Here is a 27,263-nt window from a genome sequence, read left to right as displayed (position 1 = left end):
TGTACAAATTGCTGGGGTAGATATAAGATCATCAGATCCCACTCTGAGCTCACAGTCTAAGAACGAGGGAGAACAGGTAATGAATCCCCATTATACAGATGAGGGAACTAAGGCACATAGAAGTTAAGTGACTTGCCTTAAGTCACATAGCAGACAAGCGGCAGGGGTGGAATTAGAACCCAGGTTCTCTGACTCCCAGGCCTGAGCTCTTTCCACTAGGCTATGCTGCTTCTTGTCTTTAAGCCCAACTTATTATTTGGTAGTGCAAATACCGAGGGTGTACTTCCCCCACTAATTTCTGTTATTGAACATTCTACGGCCAAAATTGATTGAAACCAGAAGGAATGAGACGTCTTTCTCATCTTGAGCAGGAGTTAGCTCTTTTACTTCTAGGAATCAGGCGTGGTAGTATTCTAGCATGGCCTGGCTAGTTAAATAAAACCCCGATCTTCCTTTTGTCTTAAATTCCAGCTGAGGATTCATCCATTCATCTTCCCTAAGAAGAACTCTTTGTTACTAAAAAGATTAAAGTTTACACATTTAAAACAGCTGGGGAGGAGTTAACTGAGTTTAAGTGCTTAATCCCCTTAAAAAAGGAAATCAAAACTTCCTGCAAAACACCCAAGGTGTTTCTTACATTTGCTTGACTGTTCTCTCCAACTCTGGTAGTTGCTCTTTGAGGGATGCAATTATCCGGGTGTCATCTGATACAGATACATAAAACTCCTGAAATCGGCAAAGATCACATTTTTAACAACAATATTAAGTACTGTTTTGTGGTGAATAAGGGGGTACATGTGATCGCAAGTCTGGTCTGCTGAGGGGCTACAGCTAAATGTCTTAAAGAGAAAACCTCCTCCTGGCCCTTTCAGATGTAGTTTTTGAGAGGTATGGCTATGAAAGGCCCTTTGATATAAATCAAGTCTCTTTCAGAATCTTGAAGGTTTTTGTGCCATAAATACATGATGCTTTAATAGTTTATTGATTTGCATTTGAAACTTAAAGATGTTAGATGTTGAAGATGTTGGAAAGGCACATCATAGGGTCTACAATTTAAGATCACTTCTTTGATAAATTTTGCACTTTTCCGGAATTATACTTTTAAAACCTAACATAACGAAGATGTGGTCAGTACTGTACTGAACTCATTTGATGGTTCAACCCAATTGTATGGTCTACTTTTAATACTTTTATTCTCAAGATATTAAAACATAAAATTATAGGGCACCAACGCCAATCCAGTTACTGTATTTTTTTTTTTAAGTCCCCAAACCACCCCCCAACCTCAGGAAGAACTGCCTAAGTCATGGGGTCCACTTTAGACTTAAATGGAAGAGAAGAATGGCAAGCATTTTACATCACATTCTGTCCCCAGTGCTACCTGGGGTGGGAAAGGGAGTGGGTCTGCTGTTGATCTGCCACCATGCACACCACAGTGGAGAGGGGTTGAACAGGCTGCAGTGTGTTTTTCTTTGCAAAAGGCATGCAGGTGTGGTGGCAGGGGAAGATTGGTATGTCACAATCACTGGGATTTATTGAACATATACTGTGTGGAGAGCACTGTATTAGGCGCTTGGGAAAATACCACAAAGACTGCTAGTGGATGCAATATCTGCCCACAAGGAGCAAATGCTGAGGATTAGCATTCTGCCCACGTGAGTCTTGGTCGGTTGAATTATATTTGAGCAGTGGGGTTGTAATGCTTTACCTAAAATGACTCGTTACCTGAGAATTGGAAATGAAAATTTCCAAAATGGACAGATGATATCTATTGTGTCTGGACCAACCCTCGTGTAACCATGCTACAGAATCATGATGAACAGAAACAACAGTTCCCACCAACCTCCAGAAAGGCCAATGCCACTTCATCCTCTTGTAGCAAGTCTCCATACAAAGCAGTCCACTGCAGAACCAGGCGGATGACTCTCCTTTTGTTGTTAAGGGCATAATCCATTTTCTCCTGCTCGCTACCCTGGGAAGGCTGAGCATGGTAAGTGCCAAGGAGTTAAGGAAAATGGTCATCAATTTTTAACCTATATTTCAGGACCTCCAGACAGGGTGCTGGATGCTAAAATTAGACATTTTAAAATTGCTTTGCACAGGGATCAGCTCTGTCAGGTTACAGCTCACAACTGAGTCAAAGAGTGGCTACTCCTTTGGTTTTCTACCATCATTTTCAGATGCCGTGGAAAACTTTCACTCAGCAATGCCATGCTTGAAGACGAAACCAGTGAAAGACATTTCTAAAGAGGCTATAAATAAGCATGATCAAACTAAATGACAGAACCTGAAAGCAGAGGTCTACTGCATGTAAATGGGTTACAAAATGGCTTTCATCAACTGAGTGCTGGATTCATAAAAAGAAAATTGTTCAGGCTGTATTGCTACAAATCGTTCCGAGCCCGCTAAAAAACAAGGAAAATATATGTACTTTATATGAAAATGATTTCTTTTCTGATGAACTCTTCTGTCTTTAGCTGCTTAGCACTCACAACTCTATTTCTTCTTTTAGTTAGATTACAATTGTAGTGCCATAGCTTCCATATTACAGTGACTATTAATGTAGCTGGGAAAATCAGCAGTGATCCACCTGTCCGGGACATGAAAGAAATACAAAAGGGCCCAATGAAAATTAGGTTTCTGGCCTTTTAAACTTTTCATTTTTGGTTTCTCATGTGAGATTCAATCAACCGAAAGTGTTTACTGACTGCCCACTGGGTGCAAAGAATTTGGGAGCAGATAACCGAAGCAAGACCCAACTATCCTGACCTCAAGAATTTTATAATCTAACAAGGGAAACAGAAAACAAGAGTATTTACAAAAAGTGAGAGAGGCAGGAAGAATATGAGCTTTCCAGAGAGCACCACACCACAATTCATGACACCATACTCTATATTTAGGCACACTAAGTCAATGTTTATTAGACCTTGGATTTTTAAGTGGCTGTACCACCTGCTTTGGTCCTCTTGAGCTTAAATTTAGAACTTAGCCCTAGCAAATAGAATTGTTGACCTATAGGCACAGGTCCACCATTCACTCAGTTTTTTTTACATGGGTATTTCCTCATGGAAAATATATACATGTACTTCCAACTCTCCAAAAATAACCCAAGTTATTCATAGGACACGACATTTTCAAAGCAAAATTAATTTCTGAGATTTCTAATCTTGCCAAATCTCACATTTGGGAAGAACAGAAATATCTTCCTTTTCATTTGGATGAAGCTAAAATAATTGGGAGAGTAAGAGTTGATGCCGACCTCAAGAATCCTTCCAATATAAGCAGTCTTCAATTTAAGACTTTTTAAGATAGGCCGAATATCGCTTATGACACTTCTAAATATATGCCGGTTCAGCCTGACAACACATTGATTTCGACTTGTACTTTCCCCAAGCGCTTAATACAGTGCTCTACATAGAGTACATGCTCAATAAATACCATGATTGAGAAGCAGCGTGGCTCAGTGGAAAGAGCACGGGCTTTGGAGTCAGGGCTCATGAGTTCGAATCCCAGCTCTGCCACTTGTCAGCTGTGTGACTGTGGGCAAGTCACTTAACTTCTCTGTGCCTCAGTTCCCTCATCTGTAAAATGGGGATTAAGACTGTGAGCCCCACGTGGGACAACCTGATTCCCCTATGTCTATGTCAGTGCTTAGAACAGTGCTCGGCACATAGTAAGCGCTTAACAAATACCAACATTATTATTATGATTGCTTTACATATAAGAGCTGCCTTCTTTAAAGCAGTAAACATGGCCACAGGTCCTGGAGGGATAAGGGACACAGAAACCTTGGAGAAATGGAGAAACACCTTTTAAAGCCACATGGGAGGGTAACATTTTGAAACAGCTTGGAGGGCGGGCATGAGCGGTCAAGAGGGCAGAGCGTTGCTGGAGTGCCAGGGAGAATCACAGAGAGGGTTGGTGAAGTAAATCAATCAGTGTTATTTATTGAGCACTTACTAAATGCAGAGTACTATATTAAGCACTTGGGGGAGTACAATATAATAGAGTCAGTAGACATGTTTCCTGACCACAAGGAAGCTCTAGATTAAATGTCTACTAACCTTGAAACTTCTCTAATTCAATATGTTATACTATTTATACGGTCCTATATAACATATATAAAAACTTAGGTAAGTTAATATAGCTAATTGATAGAGTAAACATTTATGGACAATTTGAGTATAACACCTTGGTTCTGGAACCAATCTCCCAGTTGGAACATTATTCCTATGAAAAAACCAGTTCACACATATAACATTTGATCTAAAGTCACAGTTTTCAGAAACCAATTATGTCAATCAATCAACCAGATTTATCCCACACATATAGGATATTCCTTCCTTTAAAAAAAATTCAGAATACTTTTAAGTTGTCTTTGGCTAAGTGTTCTGGGAATTTCTTTTCTACCATCCATCTTAAATTTCTCACCGTAAAGTCCTTGTCCAGCTAAAGTGGCAAAGAGTTCCCTGCCACCAATACAGCATTAAACTTGATTTTCAAGAGTAAAATTATTCTGAGGTTTGAGGCACAGTAAGAACTGAAAAGCTCAAAGTGGGTCAAGTTTTCTAAACAAATCTCAGTCTTGCTTGACTGACAAGCCTCTGAGCTCAAGCCTGATACATGAATTCTACCAGAATTTATAAAGAATTTGATGTGGGCAGAGAAACTAAGCGGGGTTGTTCTTTTAGAGCGGGGCAGTGGGCCTGGGGATCAGAGGGGGAGAATACACAGTAATGGAAGGTTATAATCTTTGAACTTTCCCAACTGCAATGTTAATACTCCACTGAATCATTTTTCTCATGTCGTCTCTGCCTTTCAAACACTGTAATTAGTTCCTGTATTTTTTTACCTGGTTATTATCTTACTCACTATAGGCACCTGTAATTTTTCTGCATTCTCACTGCTCATTACTTTTTTATAATTCAAGTAGCAACGGTCCTATGAATTAAAACATTCACAGTAAAAGTAAGGGAAAACCTTCTAGGATTACTAGCAGTGCATTCATTATGGTCTGCCACAGGAAATACAATATTATGTACACCTTTTGCCATAAGTACATGATAATTGTGCAGTTATTTATAAAACATTAATCAACATCCAAACTGATACACTTCAGTGTTGTTATTTTCTGAATCTGCTTTGCATACAGCATCTTTGGGAAGGACCGAAAACAAACTGAGGCTTGTGTGCCCACTGACAGGTGTAGGCTTTACCCCAATGGCTCAGGAGACAAATGAGTGGGAAAATCTCCTTCTGAACTGAATAAGAAGCCATGGGCATTAACCACAGTAAGAGGGATTTAGGTTAGATTCAAGGAAGAATTTCTTAAGAGGGAAGATTGTTAAACACTGGAACTGACTGGATATGGGATTTTCTGTGAAGGCTTTTTGAAACAGGAGAGATTCTCATCTCTGGAATGGCCCAGGGATAGTCCTGCCTGAGGTGAGTGAAAGAAAGGGGGAAAGATTGAGGACTAAAATGGCACCTCGACTTGGCCATTTCTATTTGCTCCGTTGTACTTTCCCAAGCGCTTAGTACAGTTCTCTGCACAGAGTAAATGTTCAGTAAGTAGCATTGATTAACATTTTCTATGAATTCACATTAACTTGTTTGTCAGAGTAGGACACAGACTCTGCTGTTACCGGGGCTCTACCACAAAAAATTTATGTGTACACACGTTTTGTATGGCTCATATCATGCTGACTAGCAAAAGGGCTGTTCCAGAGTGGAATAGGACCAGACCCACCTCCATGATATTCTACTGTGGGAGACACAGAGAATTGGTCACCACAGGATTAGAAACTACAACTGCAGAAACTCCTTCTCCTCCTCACTCAGTGGTCCATTTACATGACTACATTGACTCTTGATGAGAAGACAGAGCAAGGGAGCACACCCACAGGAAGCAGTGTGACTTCGTGGATAAAGAAAGCATGGACCTAGGAGCCAGAGGACCTGGCTCCATCTCTTCTGCTGCGTGACCTTGGGCAAATCACTTAACTTACCTGTGCCTCAGTTTCCTTAACTGCACAACAGGGATTCAATATCTGCTCTCCCTCCTACTTAGACTGTGAGCCCTATGTGGGACAGGGACTGTACTTGGCCTGATTAGCTTGTTATCTACCCCAGTGATTAGAACAGTGCTCATCACACAGAAAACACTTAACAAATATCATTTTAAAAAAACAACAAACAAAAAAATAAGAGTGCAAAAGTACAGTGAGCCAGCTCCAAAGTATGGAGCCTAACCAGACAAGACTATTCTAACTGCCCACTTACTGCTCCTTTAGATTATCAACTTGTTGTGATCAGGGATCAGACCTACCAACTCTATCTTACTGTACTCACCCAAACACTTAGTACAGTGCTCTGCCCATAGTAAATGCTCAATAAATACTATTGATTGATTAATAAGCTTCACATTTTCTTAGAAAACTGGCACAAAGAGAGTAAAAGACTTTCTGAGCCCCAAGGAATCTTTCTGAATAAACAATTAAGGTACCATAGGACAATTTGTTGACTACTCACCTAATACAAAATAAGCTTGGGATGGTTTAAGTCAGACTCTACAAACAGGCAAGCAATATGTATCCTGGGCCATCCAGCCCCCCCAAAAATTAAAAACCTCATAAAATGGAAAAAAAATGTAAAAATAAAAACAGGCTTTTAGGGAAATTAACAGCTTTCAGGGTGTGGTTTTCAAGTGCAGTACTAGCCACTGTGCAGAGAGGGGATCCAGCCTGGGGCCTACTTTCTAAACAAGAAAGAAGGAGAGTGTCCCATCAACCAAAGAATGCTTCACTTTCATGGTTACAAGGTGTGTGTGCCTAGGTGGATGTGTAGGTCCACATGGCAGTGTGTCTGGAACATGACAGAGAAACGTCTGCTCAATTCAGACTGTGGTTGGCATGTGCTGGGCCCTACTCTGAGCAGAATTCTCGCTGTTCCCACTATGGTGTAGGGAACTGTTCATTCATATTTCATTCATTCATTCATATTTATTGAGCACTTACTTTGCATGGATGTGTTCTCAGCCTCGAGCTTACTTTTGTGCAACTTATACAGGTGGTTGAAAGATTGGGCGATATATGTTTGGTGGAGGAAGGGATTTTCACAAGCTTTCCCTGAGGTGACCTTGCAGCCACTCTGACTCATTTGCGCTGTAGTGTCTAGACATCTGAGGTCAGGTCATTATGTCCCTCCTCATGAACTCTGACTTGGGGCTCATGCATGTAGAAGGCAAACATACTGAAGAGTCATACTGAATAATGTATTCCAATAAGCAGATTCCACTTCTCCACAAAGCATATCTATGCTTGTATGTATCATGCTTGGAGAATTAAACGCTTCCATTCATCAGGAGTGGGGTTACGGCAGAGAGAATGCAAGGGGTGCAGAGTCTCAATAATAAGTAACCTTATGGGCGAATTGAGATTTAGTGGTCAGTCTCTCGCTCTCCTTTATTTTCTTCCCTTTCATTTCATATTTCTTACTATTGCCAACATCACTGGATACTATTTACTTGCATTCCATTGATGAGAGGCATTGCTCTGGATTCTCCATAATACAAGGTAAAAAGGCATGATAATAATAACAATAATAATAATAATGATAATAATAATGGTATTTGTCAAGTGCTTACTAAGTGCCTAAGCACTCTACTAAACAATGGGGTAGATAAAAGATAATCAGCTTGTCCCTGTCCCAAATAGGGCTCACAGACTAAACAGGGGAGAGACAAGGTACTGAAATACCATTTACAAATGAGGAAACTGAGGCATCGAGAAGTTTATTGACTTGCCCAAGGTCACACAGTAGGCAAGCGGCAGCTGGGATTAGAACTCAGGACCTTTGACTCCCAGGCCCGCAGTCCGGCCAGTAGGCCAACATTGCTTCTCAGGGGGTCTAGCTGTGAAAATAGGCACCAACGATATGGACAGACAAAATTAGTTACAACGATGCAAACAACTGTGCTGATGCAAAGGCAAGCATACATGACAACAATGAACAACTGGACATTCGTATTTCCTTTCATGAGTGTGGTTTTTGGGCTGTGACATAAAATGAGTGAATTGCTTTACTCATTTTACTAGCACCCTCGACTTAACTTCAGTCTTCTTAAGCATCTAAGTACAACTTTTATGCATCGTGGACTAGTAGAAAGAAAAGACCTTTTGGAAATGGAAGCACTATTCTTACTTAGAAAACCAGAAAACTCATGAAGGAATATATTGCACATTTATGGCAGAGATGCCCTGAAGTGATGGTCAAAAAGTTCTGAGTTTTAAGATTTCAGTTGTCAAGAAACTAAGAAGATGGTCCTTGCAGCAGGGGAGTGAGAGGTCTGACTTACCTTTGGAGGATTAGAGAGAATAATGCTGACAAATGCCTCTGAAGGGTGGTCCTAAAGGAAACAGTGGCTTTTCATATTAAAAGGATATTGGGTCATCAAGGCTGGGCAAAGCTGAGAATTTGGCATAAAAACACAGTGCATCATAACAAAGTCATTTACAACAGAATCTGAAAGAAAAAGAAAGGAAAAAGAAATCAAGTTCTTGCAAATACCTGAGTAAAACCGGTTCTTAAGTTCCTGTCCCAACAGTTCCTTGAGGGATTTTGTTTCTATGTGGTTATTTTAAAGGAAACTGTTACTAACTATGCTGGAGGGAGAAAAACCCATCTATTTGCAAAATAAACATCGCCAAAGAGCCCATGTTCCCACCACCTAGCCTCTCTGGATCTAAAAGAATAGGAGCCAAATGCCTCAGAAAACAACCTCCTGACCTTGGGAACCCTGTCCTCTGAAGAGAGTTGAATCTAGAGAATAAACGACAGTGACAAATTCCAACACTGAGGCAGTTTTTCACCTGAGTGTTGGGAAAGGTGACCAATTCATTTCACCTGTGCACAGAGGTGTCAGATGCTTAATATTTAAATCAGCCTATCTAGGGATCCAAGCCCAATCTGATCTATTCTAATATACTGCTCAGTTTTCCCTTTGAGTGAGGCCTTATTACTTCCAGTCAGCAAGAAGAGCCCCTGATCTTAATGAAAAACAACATGGCATCCTAGATGATGAAGTTTTTGCTTGGTGCAAAAGCTGTATCATACGTTCCTCTATGAAGTACGTTACATGAACGTTAGTATTAATTTTAAGAACTGGCCTACTAAAAATCCCAAGGGACTGTAATCTCATTTATCCATCACTGCTTAGAACTGGCAAGCAGATCTTCAACTTGGCATAATTTATTGGGATAAACTGGATGCAGAACCAGAGGGAAACCCCGTCCTTCTCTACTACTACCTTGTTATCCTGCCTCTAGGAACAGCCCAGAACCAGAACTTTCCAGGAAAGGACCCTGAAAACATTAAAGCGGAGTTGTCCTTGGCCCTTCCGTGCTTTGTCAGGATTGACTCATAAAATCAATGTTGAAACATTACTGCCAATACATAAAGGGACAGAGCCAGCAAGTATCCTAAAGAGGAGGACTACGAGCCAGCCCATTGCCTTATTGTTCAAAGGCCAATAAATCAACCATAGTATTTTTAAGTGGAGAGCTGTTTCAGAGCAGATGTTAAAAGGAAAGAGGCCATTTGCTTCGGACAGCAAAGGTCTCACGGATATTTCTTCAGATACCATGTTCCCCATGAAACTGATCCACTTAAGTTTTGCCATAAATTCAGCTCAAATATACCTTAGTCCTAACTCTAGCTATGAGTCTTTCTGAACCTTGGTGGAAGGTACACTTTCCAAGATGGATTTGGTTTACTAATTGGAGGGATGCAGAGGTGAGAGAAGAAAAAAGGGCAAAGAAGATTGGGAAATAAAAGCTTTTGAAGGTCCCAGCCACCTGCAAATTTGTATGAAAACGGACAAAGTTCTCCCTAAAATTGACTTTCCCCATTGCTCTTATTTGCTCTTTTGCCCGCTTTTCAGATGCTCGGGTTAATGTTCATTTTCAGCAGTCCAATTTGCTGACATGGTAGACTTTGCCGATTTAGCAAGAAATGAAGATTCAACCTTTCTACCCCATGAACACTGTACTCAAAAGCCCATTGGGGGGAGGGATTTTCTCTCTTTGTTGCTGAATTGTACTTTCCAAGTGCTTAGTACATTGCTCTGCATACAGTAAGGGCTCAATAAATATGACTGACTGAATGAATGAATAAGTGGGTGAAGACAGCAGAGTCTGCTGCTCAGGAGTTCTCCCAGAGATTCTCTGTGTGTAACCACTGATGGCACCTCTATCACCATCTGCTACTCTGCCAACGTGTGCTGTTTGCCCACCACAGAGCAGGAGTTCAGATGGCTCAGTGCAACCCACACCACTACTGGAAAAAAAAAAACCCTGCCAAGTCTATGTCGGGAAAGCAGATTATTCCTTCCCCCTCCCCCATCAGAAAATTAAAGTGCTGTGTAAGACAAGAGCCCTGTTGGTGATTTCTTGTGCTGCTGAAAAAATAGCAGTGCCTTTGACAGCAGCCTTCATGCTTAAACAGCCCTATTTAGAAATGTACAACTCACCCTGACTGGGCGTAAGTGAAAAAAGGTAAGATTAATAATTTAATAGCCCTTTGGAAATGTAATTTGGGAGACAGTAAAACTTTCCTCAGAATTTACACAGAGCACATTAATTCAAAATTCCTAACTACTCTGTCAAGTGGAGGAAAAAAACCTAACAGGATTCCTCACTGCAGAGAGGCCTGTGGACATTTGATCTATCCAAGCTCACATGGCAATTTAGTAGCAGAAAGAGGAAGCGATTGCATAACTCGAAGCTAGTTCCTTGTTAAGATCATCTCTGTTCAAATGACCTAGACACCCAAGGCCAGCTCATTATGTCCCTCCTCATGAACTCTGACTTGGACTTCCTTGGATCTTGTGAATGTATAAGAGGAACAGAGCTAGGAGAAATACAGAAGAATTTATTACAACCAGCAGACTCCATTTCACCATAAGGCAGATTTCTAAATTGGATCTGTCATGTAAGTTAAATTTAGGGGCTTGAGGCTCTCCACTGCTCCAAGTAACATGGCTCTTGGCCATCCCTGTTCTTCTCTAACTTCCAGTTTGCACAGGTCTGCCCTCAGTGCATGGGGCTGAGGAGAAGGATGTGGAAGGAGTGGAAAAGTTAGAGGGGAGCTCATCACATAATCTCCAACAGTCTAGGCCATAGCCCCTCAAAGGGGCACCCCACTCAGGTGGGGAATTGCCAAAACTACACACTGGGTCAGGGAGCGCTGACAGACAACTACAACCGAGTACGCACGTGTGAAGTCTAACTCACCTGCCGCTTCATTTAAAGCTAACTCGAGGCGCATAGTTTCTAGAAAGTGCTCTAAAATTTTCTCCGGGGTTCCTGACATCACAGTGTACCTGTAGAAGAGAAAGGAAGGGGCTAGATTTTTTTGAACACGCTCAAGCCAAAAAACAGGAGCACTCCATTTCTGGGGTGTTTCTCCACCCGTGGATCTCAAAGCTCCTTTTTAGCATTACCTGGAGGCTAATGCTTCTGCACTATTCTACTAGCGGCAAACAACTTGCAAGTCACCTAGAAAGGCAAAAGGGAAACCCAGAAACAGAGATCGGATTTTCTTATTCGGAGGTTAACACTCTTTCCACCCGACTAAACTTTCTCCTTAGGGAATGAAAGGGAACTTCAATGAAGGCCAACGTTGATGGGCTGAGAACTGAGATTCACTAGCACGAAAACTCAGCGGGGAATGAAACAGAGCCTGGAGCTCCCTGCCACGTGGCAGTGCCGCTCAGCAGTTGAGTTCAGATCTAGGGAGCTGGAGGGAGGGAGCTAAGGCAATAAAGCATCAGTGAGCATGGGGAGGCATGACCCATCCGGATGGCCTCCCAGTCATTGTTCTCTTCCCTTCCAAATCCTGACGTTCCGTTTCATGCTTGGCATCGCTTTTCAAGTGGAAAGGTAGGAAACATCTTTAAAAAAACCCCACAAAGTGCTGGTTCTCTGTTCCTGCTGGGAAATAAGTGGCAGAGCTTAGCCCCTGGGAGCGTCAGCTCCCTTTGAGCACTGTCCAAGCCAGTTTCAGATTGCACTGATGCCCCAAGAACACAAACTCTTGCTACACCAGAGCCTCTCCTTCGGGGACATCAACCAAGGGTCTCAGTGAAGGAGCAGGGGAGAGCTCAGAGTACGGATATAAGAATGCCCCAGTGGGCTGGCATGGGGGAAGTGGCATACTGTGCCATGAGCTGTGGCACCGGCGCCTTCTGCCAGGAGACTGCCATGTTAACAATGCCTGTATGCTTGAAAGACAAGAATCGGCCACGATGAGGAAGCCAGAGGAAGCTGGATATAGGGCTGTCTTTAGCCTGTTAATTTCCAAACTGCAGCAAGATGGAGAAGAGGGCATGGGAAGATTTGAGGTAGTGAAGGGAATGGGGAAGCCATATTTTCTCCTATGGACATTTCTTCCAGATCCACAGGAAGCTATTTTTATCTGCAAGGCAACTGCACTCCTTCTTCTTCTTTATTCCCACTTTCCTTTCCTTCCATGCCTTTGTCTCACCACCACCCTCTTCTCTCTGCCACTTACATTGGAATATTGGTGTCCAACTGGGAGACAGCATTCTAAAATGAATGATGGGCAGGGAGGAGCCCAAAGGGGGCCCACAGGATGACACAAGTGCCAACAAGATAACCACGCTTTCCCTGCCTCCCCCACCCATATATTTGGAATGGGAAGGGAGGTAAAGACTATTCATCTCCCAAGGCACATTTGTCTCTCCTTCCCTTCGCTAGCAATGCATCTTCCTCTCTCCAGAACTTATTTGAAAGGGTCCAGCCTAGCTGTGCCCCAGCATTCTCAAACAAGAATCAGGGAGGTAAGGGCATATATGGAGCCAGGAGGGGCTGCAAATTATATAAATCTTGTCCCCGTAATAGCCGCATGGAGTGGGTGGGTGGAGAAAAGTTGTGGCTTTAAATCTTTTGTCAGCCCACCTCTGGTTGCTATATTGAAAATAAAATCAGTCAGCGTCCATTTTGTTAACTCACTGATTTAGTCTTGGATTAGATAAAAATCATCATCAAGTTTTGTGGGTTTTTTTCAAGAGATGTATACTGAAATGGGGAGTGCATCACCCACCTTTAGAGCATAGGTTTAAAATTTGCTTGGATCAGTAGTAATGTATCCAAGTTATTACCATTTGAAGACAGTTCTCTGCCAAATGATCTGCTTAGAAAGATGTGATGTCTCAGTGAGTAGCCCTACTTTTTAAAATATAGACAGATGACCACAGCCCCTGTTCTGGATTCTCGAAAAATTCTCAAAAAAGCTTCAAACCCAAGGGCAGGGGGTTTCCAAGTCAGTTCTCAGAGGATTGATCCCTTTTAATTTTGCAGAGAACTGATTCTATTCATTTTATTCTGCATGCTAAAGTATGCACATTTTTGAAACCATGTGGCAATTCTTTAGTTTTCCAAATATTAAAGTGAAAATCTTGCAGTGGTCTCTCTCTCTCTTTTAATGGTATTTGTTAAATGCTTACTATGTGTCAGGCACCATTTGAGGTCCTGCGGAAGATATAAATTAATTGGGTAGGGCATAGTCCCTGTGCCCCATGGGGTTCACAGTCTAAGTAGGAGGGAGAAGAGGTATTGGACCCCCATTTTAAAGTTGAGAAAACTGAGGCACCGAAAAATTAAATAACTCACCCAAAGTCACATGAGAGGAAAGTGGCGATGAGAACCCAGGGCCTCTGATTCCCAGGCCCATCTCTTTTCTCTTCTCTCTAGACTGCAAGCTCACTGAGAGTAGGGAATGTGTCTGCCAACTGTCTTATATTGTACTCTTCCAAGCACTTTATATAATGCTCTGAGCACAGGGAGTGCTCAATAATTATGATTGATTTTCTCCTTGGAAATTGCAGCAGCTGGGTCTTGGGACCCAGGGGCTTTGCTATTCCTTATGGCTCCCACAGAATCACCAACTTCCTTAAAGGTTTGGGTGAAGTACATGTTATTGCTGCTTGGCTACTTCTCCGAAGGTAGATTAAGGAGGTTGCTGAAGTGCTTCAGTAATATCTTTGAGATTTTCTGATTCCGAATTAGAGGGGGCAGTCTTGTTCAACTGCAACAGGGATGTGTCTGTGTGAATTGATCCACAAGATGATATGTGTCCTTCTGGGCTATTTAAAAGCCTTTGATTGGATGGTGGTTAACCTAGCCTTCAGCCTATTTAAGTCACTGTATCCTCTCACTGGGCATGCATTCTCCTTCACTTCATCTGCAAGTCATTCCTTCTAACAACACTGAAGGGATACCTGCAGCACCACAAGTCTGATGAACAAGGGCTGGGAATGGGTGACAACCACATATACCATTAGCTGAACCGAACTGGGGGAAAATGAAGCAAACACTTGTCTACTATGTGATCTTGGGAAAGTGACAACTTCTCTGTGCCTCAGTTTACATCATCTGTAAAATGGAATTAGACTGGGACATGAACTATGTCCAACATGATTACCTTGTTTCTACCCCAGTGCTTAGTACAGTGCTTGACATATAATAAGGACTTAACACATACCATAGAAAAATAAAATGAGAGCAGGCTCCTCTAAAGCACAATTTAGAAAAATGCAGCAAAAATCTGGAATGCTGGAAACTAATAACAGCAGGCAGGGGTGTTTGAAATTTTAGAAATCAGAAATTTGGGGTTTTTTTGAGAAAAAGTATCATACAGAGCATGAGTCTAAGAGGCAGAAACTCAGCCCCATATTCTGCAAAACTATGTAAATATAAAAAAAAATCCGTATGTCAGACATATGTGTATATTATGTATGACTGTGTACTTGTTGACACTATAAAGAAAAAAAGTATACACTCTGGGACTGAAAGAAAGCAGGCCAAGTAAACTCACTATGATAGTGGGCCTAATGAAAACCAGGCTTCAGGCCCAAAATAAATGTAATACTTCTCCTTTGTTTTAGTTTTCATAGGAATCTGTCGATGGGGGAACTCTGGATCAGCACGCTGCTGTCATGTTCCTCTGTTGTGTTCACTCGATTAATTAAGAAGCAGGAGGAGAGGTGGGAATACTTGGGGAAGCCCTAATAAATGTGAAATAATTGCATGGAAGGATAGACTCTTTCCAGGCCTAATCATTTTAGGAAGCCACTTGCTCTACTCCTGAAAGTTATGAAGAGTTACAAACATACACAACATCTATGTGTAACCCAAAATGCTGCTTTATTTACATGCCCTAAAGAAATTATTGAGGTTAGCTCAATGACCTTAGACTTGAAAATGTCCCCTACTCACACGCCTATTTACGAAGGTGTAGGGAAACCTGGGAGTTTCCACCAGAACTGTTCTGGCTGGAAGAGGTATGAGGATCCTTGGAGGCTGTAACAGCAGGCAAAGATGGATAAATAATACGGGACTTGGATGTGGACATTATGGGAAATCTTTCCAGCTAGTCCTAATTTTAAAGGGCCTTACATTTCAGGGAGGGTGGAGAAGAGTTTGCATACAAACCGGGGACTTCTTGCCTGACACGCAAATTTGAGTACAACCAGTTCTCCTACTTGGGAGTTGAGTTTCCTCAAATATCCTATTAGGGAAAACTCCTGTAATAGTATTCATGGTAACTGATGCTGGGTGCAGGAACACATGCTCAAAAGCTGCTTTCTTCTGACCCTACAGTATTCTGGATCTAAAAGGACTCACACTGTCCAAGAACATTTCCTAACAATGTTCCAGCCAAAATGCGCAGGGAAAACACATGTTCTGGCAGAACTGGAGGTAGTCAAGGAACTTAGCATGACTTTTATTTTCATCCTTCAAGATAAATCCCTCAGTAGATGTTACGCTTGGTCCAGAAGGACTATCACCAAAACCTGCTAAATAAAGAAGTGCTCCTACCTAAACTGCAAAGAACAAAATGGTTGTATTGAGATTATAAGGCGCTTTCCCATATATACTTTTTTGCCCTACAGATATTACTAGTATTTTCTGGATAGTTTCCATAAAGTAATTCTTGTACACTAAAGTGTTTCCTTTATGGAAATTATCCATAAAGTACTAGAAAGTATTAGCACTGCCAGAAGTAGATGAATAATGCTCCATAAATGGTGATCAGTCAGTAGTAAAGAAGAAGTAACATGCACTTCACTCTATTACAAAAAATGAGAACATCTTATTGTAGGGATGATAATACCATGTGAAAAGGTTAATCTTAGTTGGATAATTGCAGTGCTGGATGAAAACATACTTTTGCTGAGGCTGTGAGTTTCCTTGATTAGCAGCTCTGTTTCCTGCTGGGACCTTCTCCAACACCAAGACATCTTGGTCATGTTCTTTAAGTCTCACTGTATTCGCCTCAACATCCTGCAAATAAAAATTATACCATAGACAGTTGCTGCCACTGATTTAGACAATGAAAAAAATGTCAATTTGGTAATTCATTTTGCTCTTGTGATGATAATTGTTACTTTTGGTTTGGTTTCTACAAATTAGGTGACTTTCAAACTCATGGGTTGATACTGTCAAAGATGTATCAATGTGGTTTGCTCTTATCATTGTTTTAGTTTTAGCCATCAAGTTGATAAAAAGCTTTGTCCACAAAATCCAAAAGAATAAGGGTGTAACTGGGTTTTGATAAGATGAGAAAAAGGGGAAGGAAGAAGTCAAAGTGCATGTATATCTACATATAGCTATATATTTTAAAAGTGTGTAATGAACGGAACCCTACTCGACTGCTGAATGTTACAATTTCAGGCCAGTTTTTTCTAGGTTCTACTTAAAAACACATTTGGTCTCCTTAAGTGTGATACTTCCTATGAGAAAAGTTTAAAAATGTGTAATCCATATGTTAGCCTGTACAATGTCCAGATTAACCCAGATTCCATGCAGGGCCTTGCTCCATGATGAGTTCAGTTCTCCCATCTTAGAAAAGGGAATTTGGAGACAAGGTGACAGTGGTGAGAGCAAGCAGAAGGGGGAACGGGCAGGAAGGTGAAGGATAGTGACTTTTAGAAAGGAGAGAAAAGTCCCCTTCACACAAGACTGCTATGGTTCCAGCTGGGGCACCTCAGCGATTAGAAGCATCAACTTTGCTTTTCATGTAGCAAATCCCACTGGGTTCCTAAGAGTTTGGTTATAATGACTTTAAAATAGCTGACCAAAATTACATCAATTCTCCTACAACACAGGGGCTGTGTTCCTAAACAACCTCATGTAACGAAAAGTTCACATTGTGATCAATGCCACGTGTGCATATAAACCATTTCTCCCAATACCGAAATGCACCGTATTGAGACACATGTGCTGTGGGATGAACTTTCCCAATTCTTCAGGAGTGTCCTATCCACAAACCATACACAAATCATGTGCTATGACAAGTAATTCTCTCCCAGAGAGCGGCTATAAGCATCAGCTAGGACCCTTGACAGATGTACCTGAGGAGAGGGAAGGGAGGCAGATGGAAGCTCCTCTCCAGAAGCTCCATAAACTCTCTCGAGCATTTGGAATAGTACCCTGCCCACAGTAGCGGCTCACTCAAAACTAAGTTTGGGTGGCTGCAGAACTATAAACCTTCAACGCTTTCAGGAGGAGTGCTGGGCTCTATGTTAACTGGAAACTACCTATCTTTAAAACTGCAAAAACACTTGCCTGTGTCTGATAGGCTGAACAACTGAAGCCCCAGGGCCTGGCTTCCTTACTACTCACCCGCAGGATTCTGTTGAAATCTTCCTTGTCTACCCGCAAGAAATGGCAATGATCCTCACGCAGGACAATGGAAGCTGCTCGTGGTGCATCGTTCACAAGGGCTAACTTGCCAAAGTCGTCCCCTTCGTGCAGCGTACAGACCACCCCCTGAAAACAGCAGAACACTCATTCGGACTCCAGACTTTAGTGATAAACCACAAAGAGAAATGGTTGTGACACAAAAACACTAGTTGTAGGAACAAGGTATCCTAAATTGCTATTGCTATGGAAAAGGAAGAAAAAAAGGGACCTGGCTTATCTTCTGGCACTATACTCAGAGGGAAACTTTTCTTGCCCTGGAAATAGGAGTTATAGTAGTACTTGTTGAGTGCCCACTTGGTTATGGTGCACTATAGTAGGTGTTGGGGAAACTGGAGAATAACAAAGTGACACATTCCCTGCCCACAAGGATCTTAGAGTCTAACGGGGGATACAAACCTAAAAATATTTAGAGTAGATAAAATCAATACTTGAGCACACATATATACAAAAGCACTACGGAGAGTATAAATAAGTTCATATATGCAAGGGTTGGCTGAAGGAATAAGACAAGACTCAGGATGATGGGAAATTAATTTGGAAAGACTTGTTGGGCAAGGTGGGATTTTAGGAGGGCTTTGAATATGGGGAGAGCTGTGGTATACATTTAAGCTTTCAATTGATTTTTTGAGTGCCAGTAAGCTATAGGATGTGGCTCAAAGTGTTATTCATGTGGGAAGGTAGGGAAAAGAGAAAAGTGGGTAGAAATTATGTTTATTAGTATGCAAAGTATTTTTAAATCTACAACTCTTTCAGAGAACCAGTTTTCTTCTTCCATTCTTTACTTATGCTAAACTCTCTCCCACTTCTTCTATCCCCCTCTCATCCCTATTTGCAGAATAAATTCATCCTTCCCATTTAAATTTTCCAACTCACTATTCTTTTTATTTATCAAGAAGTCTCTAAGGTTCTTGGGCAGCCTCATCCGCTACCTGGACTTTTGAGGTTCTCTACTATTTTAGAGTGTGAGAACCTGAAGAGAAATGCTGCTTTCTAAGTCCTAGTCAGTCACATAATTATGCAACTGCCCCACATCAGAATGGGTTCAAAACTTAGTTTTTCATCAGATCTGGCAGGTCTATCAATTGACTGACAGAAGCACCATTCTCTCTTTAGGCCTAAAATGAGTATCACCCCAAATCAAGTAATTAAACTCAAAGAACTTTTATAATAGAAGATTCAAATTGCAAACTTGAACTTTTGGGCAAGCTAACATCAATTGTTATTTTAGACTTCCTAATGTCCAGTTAGTTATTACATAAAGGTCCTTGGCTAGTTTTTAATAACAATGGAAAATCACCATTATTGGTGCAGGGGAATTTAAGTGACTCATCCTTCATGAAGTAGAAGGGGAGGTCTCCTAATGATCAGACCTCCTGGTTTCTGGACTTAAATCCTTTCTACTAGATGGAAGCTCCTTGTGGGCAGGGTTTGTGTCTATCAACTCTGTTGCACTGTATGCTCCCAAGCATTTAATACAGTGCTCTGCAAAAAGTAAATGCTCAAAAAAATAGCATTTTTGGATTGATTGATCTCTGCCTAAGCAGAGTCTCATGTACCTTACAAGGAGAGCTAATGAGAAAGGTGGGAAAGGTCAACAAAATATTATATTTTGGGGTTCTTTTCCTCTACTCTCTTTGCCTTGTCCTCACCCCAAAAGAAACTATACTTGACTAATTTGTAGTCGATCTTCCAAAATGAATAAATTAATATTGACAAGAAGGACAGCAGAAAGATAATCCTGACTTATGGAATAGGAATATCTGTGCTCATTTCTGGTTAAGAGGAAATAATATTCTTATTATATTGGAGAATTAAGGACCACTGCAATGTACGTTCTGGTATTATACTGCTAATTCTTACCATTTCAGTAGTAAATGGAGCATAATAAAGTTTGAAGAAGAAAAAAGTACCTTGCCATAAATGACTACATTCACAGATCCTTTTAGGATAATGTACCAAGAGGTACCTTCTTCCCCCTGGTTAAACACTAATAGGAAAAAGATAAAAAAATATTTATGATCAGAAAAGACTCACATTAATAAAAACTGCAGTTTGTGAAATGATCATTAAAAATAAAATTGCATATTTATTCCAGGAGGAAAACACTCTGAAAATTTACCCCGTCCATGTGGAATGTGTCTTCCATTTTTAAAATAATGATGGAGTAAGTAGCAATTCACCATTTGCTCTCAAGAGAGAATTTTACTAAAGACCAGTTTAAGAAAATCTTTCATTTCTCAAGCATCTGTACTATTTTCATGATTCATAAAAATGAATATGTCACATACTATTTTAAAAAATAATCTAGTTTTGAGTAAAATTTAGAAATATAAAAACACAAACTGTGTTAACTGAACAAATAGAAGCTACCAAAGGAACACAAATTTGCCGGCAAAGGTGAAGGAATCATCTTAACTTTACTAGACTCTGTTTAGTTAAAAATCTTTCTAAAACCTTTCTGATCAATGTTAATGGTCAGAATACTTAAAACAAGAGATTTTTCATCATTTGTTTTGCTTTTCATTATTCGTGCTGCTGGCTTCCTTGGTTAATACTGGTCTAGAGAGTGGAGTTCGATCAATTTCATCTGATTTACAGTGTTTCACTTCCTGGCTCTCAATCAGAGTCTCAGGGCTGTAATACAGAGTGCAGAAGCCAGAGAAACAAGATTCAACTTTGCACAAAATGCTGAACTCCCTTTGTCTGCTTTGGGCAGGGAATAAAAGACGGTTTTAAATGTCATACACAGCCTCAGCCAGGGACAGAGAAGCAGTGACCATTCTCTGACAGTTGGGAGACTAGTCATAGGTCCAGAGGACCCCTGACCCTAGGGGACTTCCTTGCCAAACAGTCAAGGGACCAGAGTACTGCTCAACGGACTTTCCACGGCTCATGTTTAGAGGATTACTGATTAGCCAAAGTGATCACTGATGATATTTCACTTACACACTGTTCCCCCTTTGGCATGGGACTCAAAAATGAGAACGCCTGCTAATTCACGTTTTACCTTAAAGACAAAAAAAACAGAAGTCAGAAATTGCAGTTTAAAACTATATAATTGCTCTCTCTTTTCTAGTATGCTTATAATCTCATAGCTAGATCTCTCCTCACATGCTGCTCTCTCCAGTTAGAACACTAGGTGCATTATTGTGTCAATGATTCTCCCTTCTGTTTCTTATATCCCTTCTGACTGCCACACACATAGGTATTCACAGCCCTAGGCTCACCTCACTGGAGGGTTTATTAGCTTTGATTGCCTGTGTGACTGAACCGAGATCCTGTCCACTCTCTGAATAGGAGTAAGTGCCAGGGATCCCTATGCCCATATGGAACTAGATACTTAAAATAATAATTAATAATGAGAGTTACACAGGTTGATGGCAGGCAACTCCAGAGGGGTTCTTAAAGCTCACTGATTAATCACACAATCCATTGCAAGAGATCATTAGCTCAAAGCCTCTTTGTTACTTTATAGTAAAAGACAACTCACTGTGGTAGAAAGATGAGATAAAGCTTTAATGTGAAGGAGTTCTTCATAGATAATCTCTAGATCATCTCCAGTCCTCTGACCTGGTCTACAAAGGAAAACCAATAAGGAAATCATGAAGGGAAAGAACGTATTAAAAAGGCCCAGTCACCTGAAAGACACTGCTTATGGAAAGAGATTTAGGGGTCCATGAAGTGACTGGGAATTTTTTCCCCATAAAAAGAAATCTGTGGTGGGAGAGATTTATGCCATTTCGATCCCTAAAGTAGGTGTTTTAATAAAAATGTTGATGGATGAAAGGAAATGGAATATATCAAAGAAGCAAGCACTTCCCCCTCTTCCTTTGTCTTTGAGATGAGAGTAACTGTTCATGATACAGCTTTGAAAGTGTGTGGCAGAGGTGATTATTCCAAATTAAAAAACCTTACTATTTATCCAGACAAATAACTTCTTTAAGAGGAGCAGCACTCACGGTGAGGCCAGTTAAATCATGGTTTCTGGGACAACCAGAATCATCTGTGTTTTCGCCTCATGGGCCAATACTGACAACAGTGATATTATCAAAGAGCTTCTGGGCTCACAACCATGCACTGATATAATGTACTACGTCGGTTCCCGCATATGTGATTGGTGCCAGACAGCCTATGCCCACCAGGACAGTCCTTAATAACAAAGTCATTTATCAAGCCAGGGCCTTCATAGCAAGAGATGTAATTCACCACTTGACTTAAGACAGAGGGGATTTGGAAACTAGGGCCATGGGGATTTAAAAGTCAATTGAGTCACCTTAGTCCATCTTAGTCTGTAAAGTGGCAGATGTAAAAGACTTGAAGGGGGTTTTGGAGGATTAGAGTTGCTGATAAGAAAGAATTCCTTCTAGAAATTTGTAAAATAGCAGGGAGCAGGAACCAAGTTCTAGCTACCCTACCCTAGTTTCTGTCACCCACCAGAGTATGAGGTCACGGGGAAGAAATACTACATCAGAAACTAAATACAAAAGACTAGATCCAAGTTTAGTTTTTTCTGGCCTTTGCCTCCCTCAGTGCATTTGGTAGAAGAGTGGAGAACATATGGATGAAATGAAGGCCCAGGGAAGTTGGTAGGGAACATATTCTAAGTGGTACGCTGAGATCAAAAGGTAAACTTTTCTCCGAGGAAAGGAAGAAAAATATTTCCAGCATTCACTGTATCACTGGATTCTGTCTTTGTGTTGTTCCAGACTCTGGGAATGTGTTCTTTCTATCCCCATTTCCCAGACATTGGCCCAACATGGACAATTGTCCAAGCTATTACAGGAGATAAACACAAGCGTAATAAGCCAGAATTCGTGATGGTACACAGCCCACTGTCAATATCAAAAGGAAACAGGGCATCTATCTATATATAGTGGAGGAAAAGAGAACATTTAAATACTATGACTTGAGGGTTCCAAAGAACTATTTTACCATTTAAGGGCCCTCCCAAATTTTGGTTTATTAGAAACCTTCCTTGTGGGTGGTAACCAGACACAGTCAGCTCTTTCCGCACTTGATCCTTGAGAGTAAATTAAATCAATTATGGACAAAAGAAAAGGGAAACATAGTAAGAGAGACTCAGAGCCAAAATCAGAATCAATGTTATCTGCTTGCATTCAATAGTAAGTACAGAACTCTTCCTGGAAAATTCTTTAGCCTGAAGAAGTTTCCTTGGCTTAGATATAAGAGAGTAACATAGAAAAATCATTATTGTTCCAGTTCTTCTGGGTTGGAAAACGTGCCGCTACACTAAATCATCTAGAAGGAGTGCAGCTTGAGATAACAATGTCCTCTTTTCAAGTGGAAAGTCTCAGGTGAAATGGAAATTTTAAAAACATCTTCCAAAAGGAATCACAATCTCTAGATTTGGAAACAATTGGCCACTTCAGAAAGGTATGTTATTCACATCTAGTTGGGTTTTTTTTTTATTTTTTAAATGTTTTCTTTTAAGTGCTTACAGGCACTGAACTAAGTGCTGGGGTGGATACAGGATAATTAGGTTGGATACAATCTCTGTCCCACATGGTACTCACAGTCTAAGTCAGAGAGAGGAGGATTTAATCCTCATTTTACAGATGAAGTAACTGAGGAACAGAGAAATTAAGTGACTTGCCCAAAGTCACACAGCAGACAGTGGTGGAGCTGGACTCAGAACCCAGGTTTCTTGACTCCCAGACCCATGTTCTTTCCACTAGGCCATGTTGCTTCTCCAATAGTTTCCACCCTTTAACCATCCTGCTCACCACTTTTCCCCCAGTCTAGTGAGGTCCCAAGTAGATTAGAAACCCAGGACCCTGCACCTCTTCAGGGATTACTCCTGGTTCTGCCCAATAGCATCTGGGCTAATCAAGTATACAGAGTTTGAGAGAATGACATAAGAATGAGAGAAGGCAGAGGGAGAGGAAAGAGAAGAGTGGAATAAAGAGGGGAAAAGTTAATAAGGAAAGGATTGGGCAGAAAAAAAAGAAGGGAAGAAGGTGTATATACACAGAAAACAGGCCAAAAGTAGTGGTTGTTCCTAACCCATCAACAGCCTCAAAAGGAAAATATGCTTATGTGGAGTGCAAGACATAAATACTACGGGTAGAGCGGTAGGAGGGAGAGAGAAAGTAGGACAGAGGGTGAGAGGAAGAAAGGGAAAGGGAGTGAGACCGAGATTTGCAGTAAATTTCTGGTTCAACGGGCTATAATGTAATAGTCGGTGGAAGTGAGAGCGGTACGATCAGGGAACTTTAAAATCACCGCCATGACTTCTCAATGTTTCCATCACGTGTTGGCAGTGAACAGGCGAAAGAAAGTGTTAAACACCTAGGACCTGCCTTGGGCGAAATTCCTCATCTCTCCTTCAGACGTTGGCAGCACATTGTGTTTGTGCTCTAGTGGGAAAGGCGACTTGGGAAAAAACCGAGGCTTGGGAGAAAGCCAGCGGAAAAGAAAATCTGGCTTGGTGCTAGTGCGCCCTCTGGTGTCATATAAATTGCTCACCCCTGTGATGTCCTCTAGCCACACAGACTTGCTACTTCAGGCCCACTCCCAGAAAACAGCATTATGTGAACAGTAACCTACTCTCCCATCATACTAAACCACGTGGAATTTTAAAAAGTTGCTGCTGATTTTGACAGAATCATTAACCATCAGGGTGGCCGTTCGCTCAGTTTTATCTTGCCTTTCAACTGGTCTCCGCCCTGTCGGTAGAGATACGGAACTGGTATTTCAATTTTAAATACCCAGCCTCCCACCATCATGGCTCCTACTGAGCTCCATGTCCACGTTCACAAAGATGTGGGAGAATGCAGAGAAGGTGGAGAGGGGAGAGGGGCCAGAGTTCCCCCACCCGCCGCGGGAAACGTCAAGGTTCCGCTGGTCTCGGCTGGACATCAGCAAAAGGCCCGTAGAATATCATTACATTAGGCTACGCGCCTAGACCTCGCACGTAACTGTCCGGTATCCCTGGGGACCATTGGAGCCAACCTATTAACCCCCCTTCATACATTATTGAGTCAGAAGGATGCAAGGAAGGAACTGAGAAGCTTTAAAACACATCCTAAAGATCAAAGGCAATAAAAATGTCCTGGAACTGAAAGCAATTTGGTGTTTGTGAATACAGGAAACACTCCATCCCAGACAAGAGGAGATAACTCTCATTCTCCTTTATAACAGTAACCTACAAGGCTAGGAGAGGTGAATTGACTCTTTAGCTGTTCTGAGTGGCAGCCCAGGAATGTACCTGGTCTTTACTTGTCCTTCTCCAGATTTCACAGGGAGAGATATTAGGTATCAGAGCTTCTTTACCAACCTGCGTGGTGCCCCACTGATGTGGATTTATCAGATCCCGCTGTGGAAAGGCCTAGTTTCTGTAGGGGACATATTCTGGCAGCAATGCCTAGTTACAGGCAGGATAATAAGTGGGGAAGGATGGTGAAGCAGTTTATACATTAAAGGAAGGGAGGACTCAGGTGATATTGGAAGTTGCTGGTAAATATAGTTTTATCAAGGTCAGAGATATGGAGTTCCTCAGTTATTGGAACGTGGATAAAATGTGGGATTAAATCAGCCACCAAGATGCATGTCGGTGTTAGCCACAGTACAGGATTTTTCAGGATGGTATCAGCTGGGGGAATTCTAGCTGCCTACCTTTCACCTCTCAGGCATTTTGCACAGAAGCGGCTCCTCTTGATTTGTCTCATTCAACCCAAGAATTAAGTCAATCACCAAATCTTGTTGGTTCTCCCTTTAAAACATCACTAAAATCTGCCCTTTCCTCTCTAACCAAACTGCTAGTATGCTGACCCAAGCACTTTTCCCTATTAAGCTCTCATTTCCCCTACTCCTCACCCTTCGGCAACACCCATGCACTCAGATCCGTACCCTTTAACTGTTGATAGTCCTCCCACCCAACCTCATCTTGGAGCAGATGAGATTTAATCAGGCCTTGAACCAGGGGAGAATGGTCTCCTGTCGTATATGATGGGGAAGGAGTTCCAGGCCAGAGGGAGCACATAGGCAAGGGTCAGCGGTGAGCTGGATGAGACTGTGGTACAGTGAGTGAGTTGGCATTCAAGGAGCGAAGCATTCAGACTGGGTAGCAGTAGGGAATTAGTGAAGGAAGATAGGAGGGGGCAATCTGATTGAGTGTTTTGAAGCCGACCATAAGGAGTTTCTGTTTGATGCAGAGGTGGATTGGGGGTTTCGAGGAGTGGGGAGTAAAAACTGAACAGAAAAAAATGATCTGGGCAGCAGAGTGAAATAAGGACTTGAGTGGAGAGAGACAGGAGGCAGGTAGGTAGGTAAGGAAGCTGATGCGGTAGTCAAGGCGGGATAGAATAAGCAGCTGGATCAGCGTAGTAGCAGTTTGGATGGAGCAGAAAGGGCAAATTTTAGTGATGCTGGGAAGGTGGAACAAAAAGGATGTGGTGACAAATGAAAAGGGGGGGTTAAATGAGAGAGATGAGTCAAGGATAATGCCAAGGTTCAAGACCTGTGAGACAGAGAGGGTGATGGTGTTTTCTCCAGTGAAGACACAGACAGATAGATGACATGGATTGAGTGAGAATGAGTTCTGTTTTGGATATGTTAAGGTTGAAGTGTTGGTGGGGGATCCAAGTAGAGATGTCCTTAAGGCAGGAGGAAAGGTGATACTGCAGAGAAGATCAGGGTTGGCAGAGGTAGATTTAGGGGTAGATTTCAGGGAAGCAGCAAGGCCTACTGGAAAGTACATCAGCCTGGGAGTCGGAGGACCTGGGTACTAATCCTGGGTCTGCCACTTACCTGCTGTGGGAACTTGGGCAAGTCACTTCACTGCTCTGTACCTCAGTTTCTTCACATGTAAAATGAGAAACACCTGCTGTTTCTCTCCTTTGGCTGAGAGCCCCATAGGGCAAGGGACCCTGTGATTAGTACAGTGCTTGCCATACAGTAACTGCTTCACAAATCCTACAGTTATTATTATCAATAGATGGTACTTATGAGCATTTACTGTGTTCTGAGCACTGTACTAGGTGCTTAATAGGTGGTAGGTACCCTGTGAAAAGAGTTTTACCATCATTATCATCCTTATTTCAGTGATTACCATCACCAATGATAAAGATGTCAGGACTTGCAGAGCACACTGTTCGAAATTCTGTAGGAACTTACAAGGGCCAAGGCTGCAAAGGCTGGCACAACTCTTCATACAGCACTCGGCTCAAAGCAGTAACCTCAGCAATCAACTACAGTTTCATGATGAGATTTCTGTTTTTTCTTTTGCGCTTTCATGAGTTTTTTGTTTGTTTGCTTTAATTATAACTATGATAAATCATTCCAGAAAAAGGTTTACTCTTTAAGATTTATAGACCAAGGAGTTTAACAAATTAAACCAACCCTCCTTGTCAAAACATTCTCTTTTAAAATATTGGAACTGAGAGGTGTCAAATACGCAGTAGTCTAAGCTGCTTTCAGGTCCTTGAACACACCCAGAGAAGCTACTTCAAGTTATAA

At 41.6% G+C, this 27,263-nt stretch overlaps 1 protein-coding gene across 6 annotated transcripts in view; it reads right to left on the bottom strand.

Annotated features, from left to right (window-relative positions):
* Positions 1 to 27,263, bottom strand: part of RAPGEF4 (Rap guanine nucleotide exchange factor 4) — a 187,350-nt gene that overhangs the window by 31,638 nt on the left and 128,449 nt on the right. For all 6 annotated transcript variants that reach the window (XM_007671238.3, XM_007671239.3, XM_029072192.2 and 3 more), the window contains 9 exons: positions 21,277 to 21,361; positions 20,733 to 20,793; positions 19,697 to 19,773; positions 17,706 to 17,852; positions 16,249 to 16,364; positions 11,292 to 11,380; positions 8,445 to 8,523; positions 1,844 to 1,994; positions 638 to 726 (listed from right to left, as the gene is read on the bottom strand). In XM_007671238.3, coding sequence (XP_007669428.1) covers positions 638 to 726; positions 1,844 to 1,994; positions 8,445 to 8,523; positions 11,292 to 11,380; positions 16,249 to 16,364; positions 17,706 to 17,852; positions 19,697 to 19,773; positions 20,733 to 20,793; positions 21,277 to 21,361 — 894 coding nt within the window. The remainder of the gene's footprint in view (positions 1 to 637; positions 727 to 1,843; positions 1,995 to 8,444; positions 8,524 to 11,291; positions 11,381 to 16,248; positions 16,365 to 17,705; positions 17,853 to 19,696; positions 19,774 to 20,732; positions 20,794 to 21,276; positions 21,362 to 27,263) is intronic.

This window comes from Ornithorhynchus anatinus, chromosome 9 (assembly GCF_004115215.2).
Source record: "Ornithorhynchus anatinus isolate Pmale09 chromosome 9, mOrnAna1.pri.v4, whole genome shotgun sequence".
Lineage (NCBI taxonomy): Eukaryota > Metazoa > Chordata > Mammalia > Monotremata > Ornithorhynchidae > Ornithorhynchus > Ornithorhynchus anatinus.
Note: the sequence above shows the minus strand (reverse complement) of the source record. Positions and strands in the feature narration are given on the sequence as shown.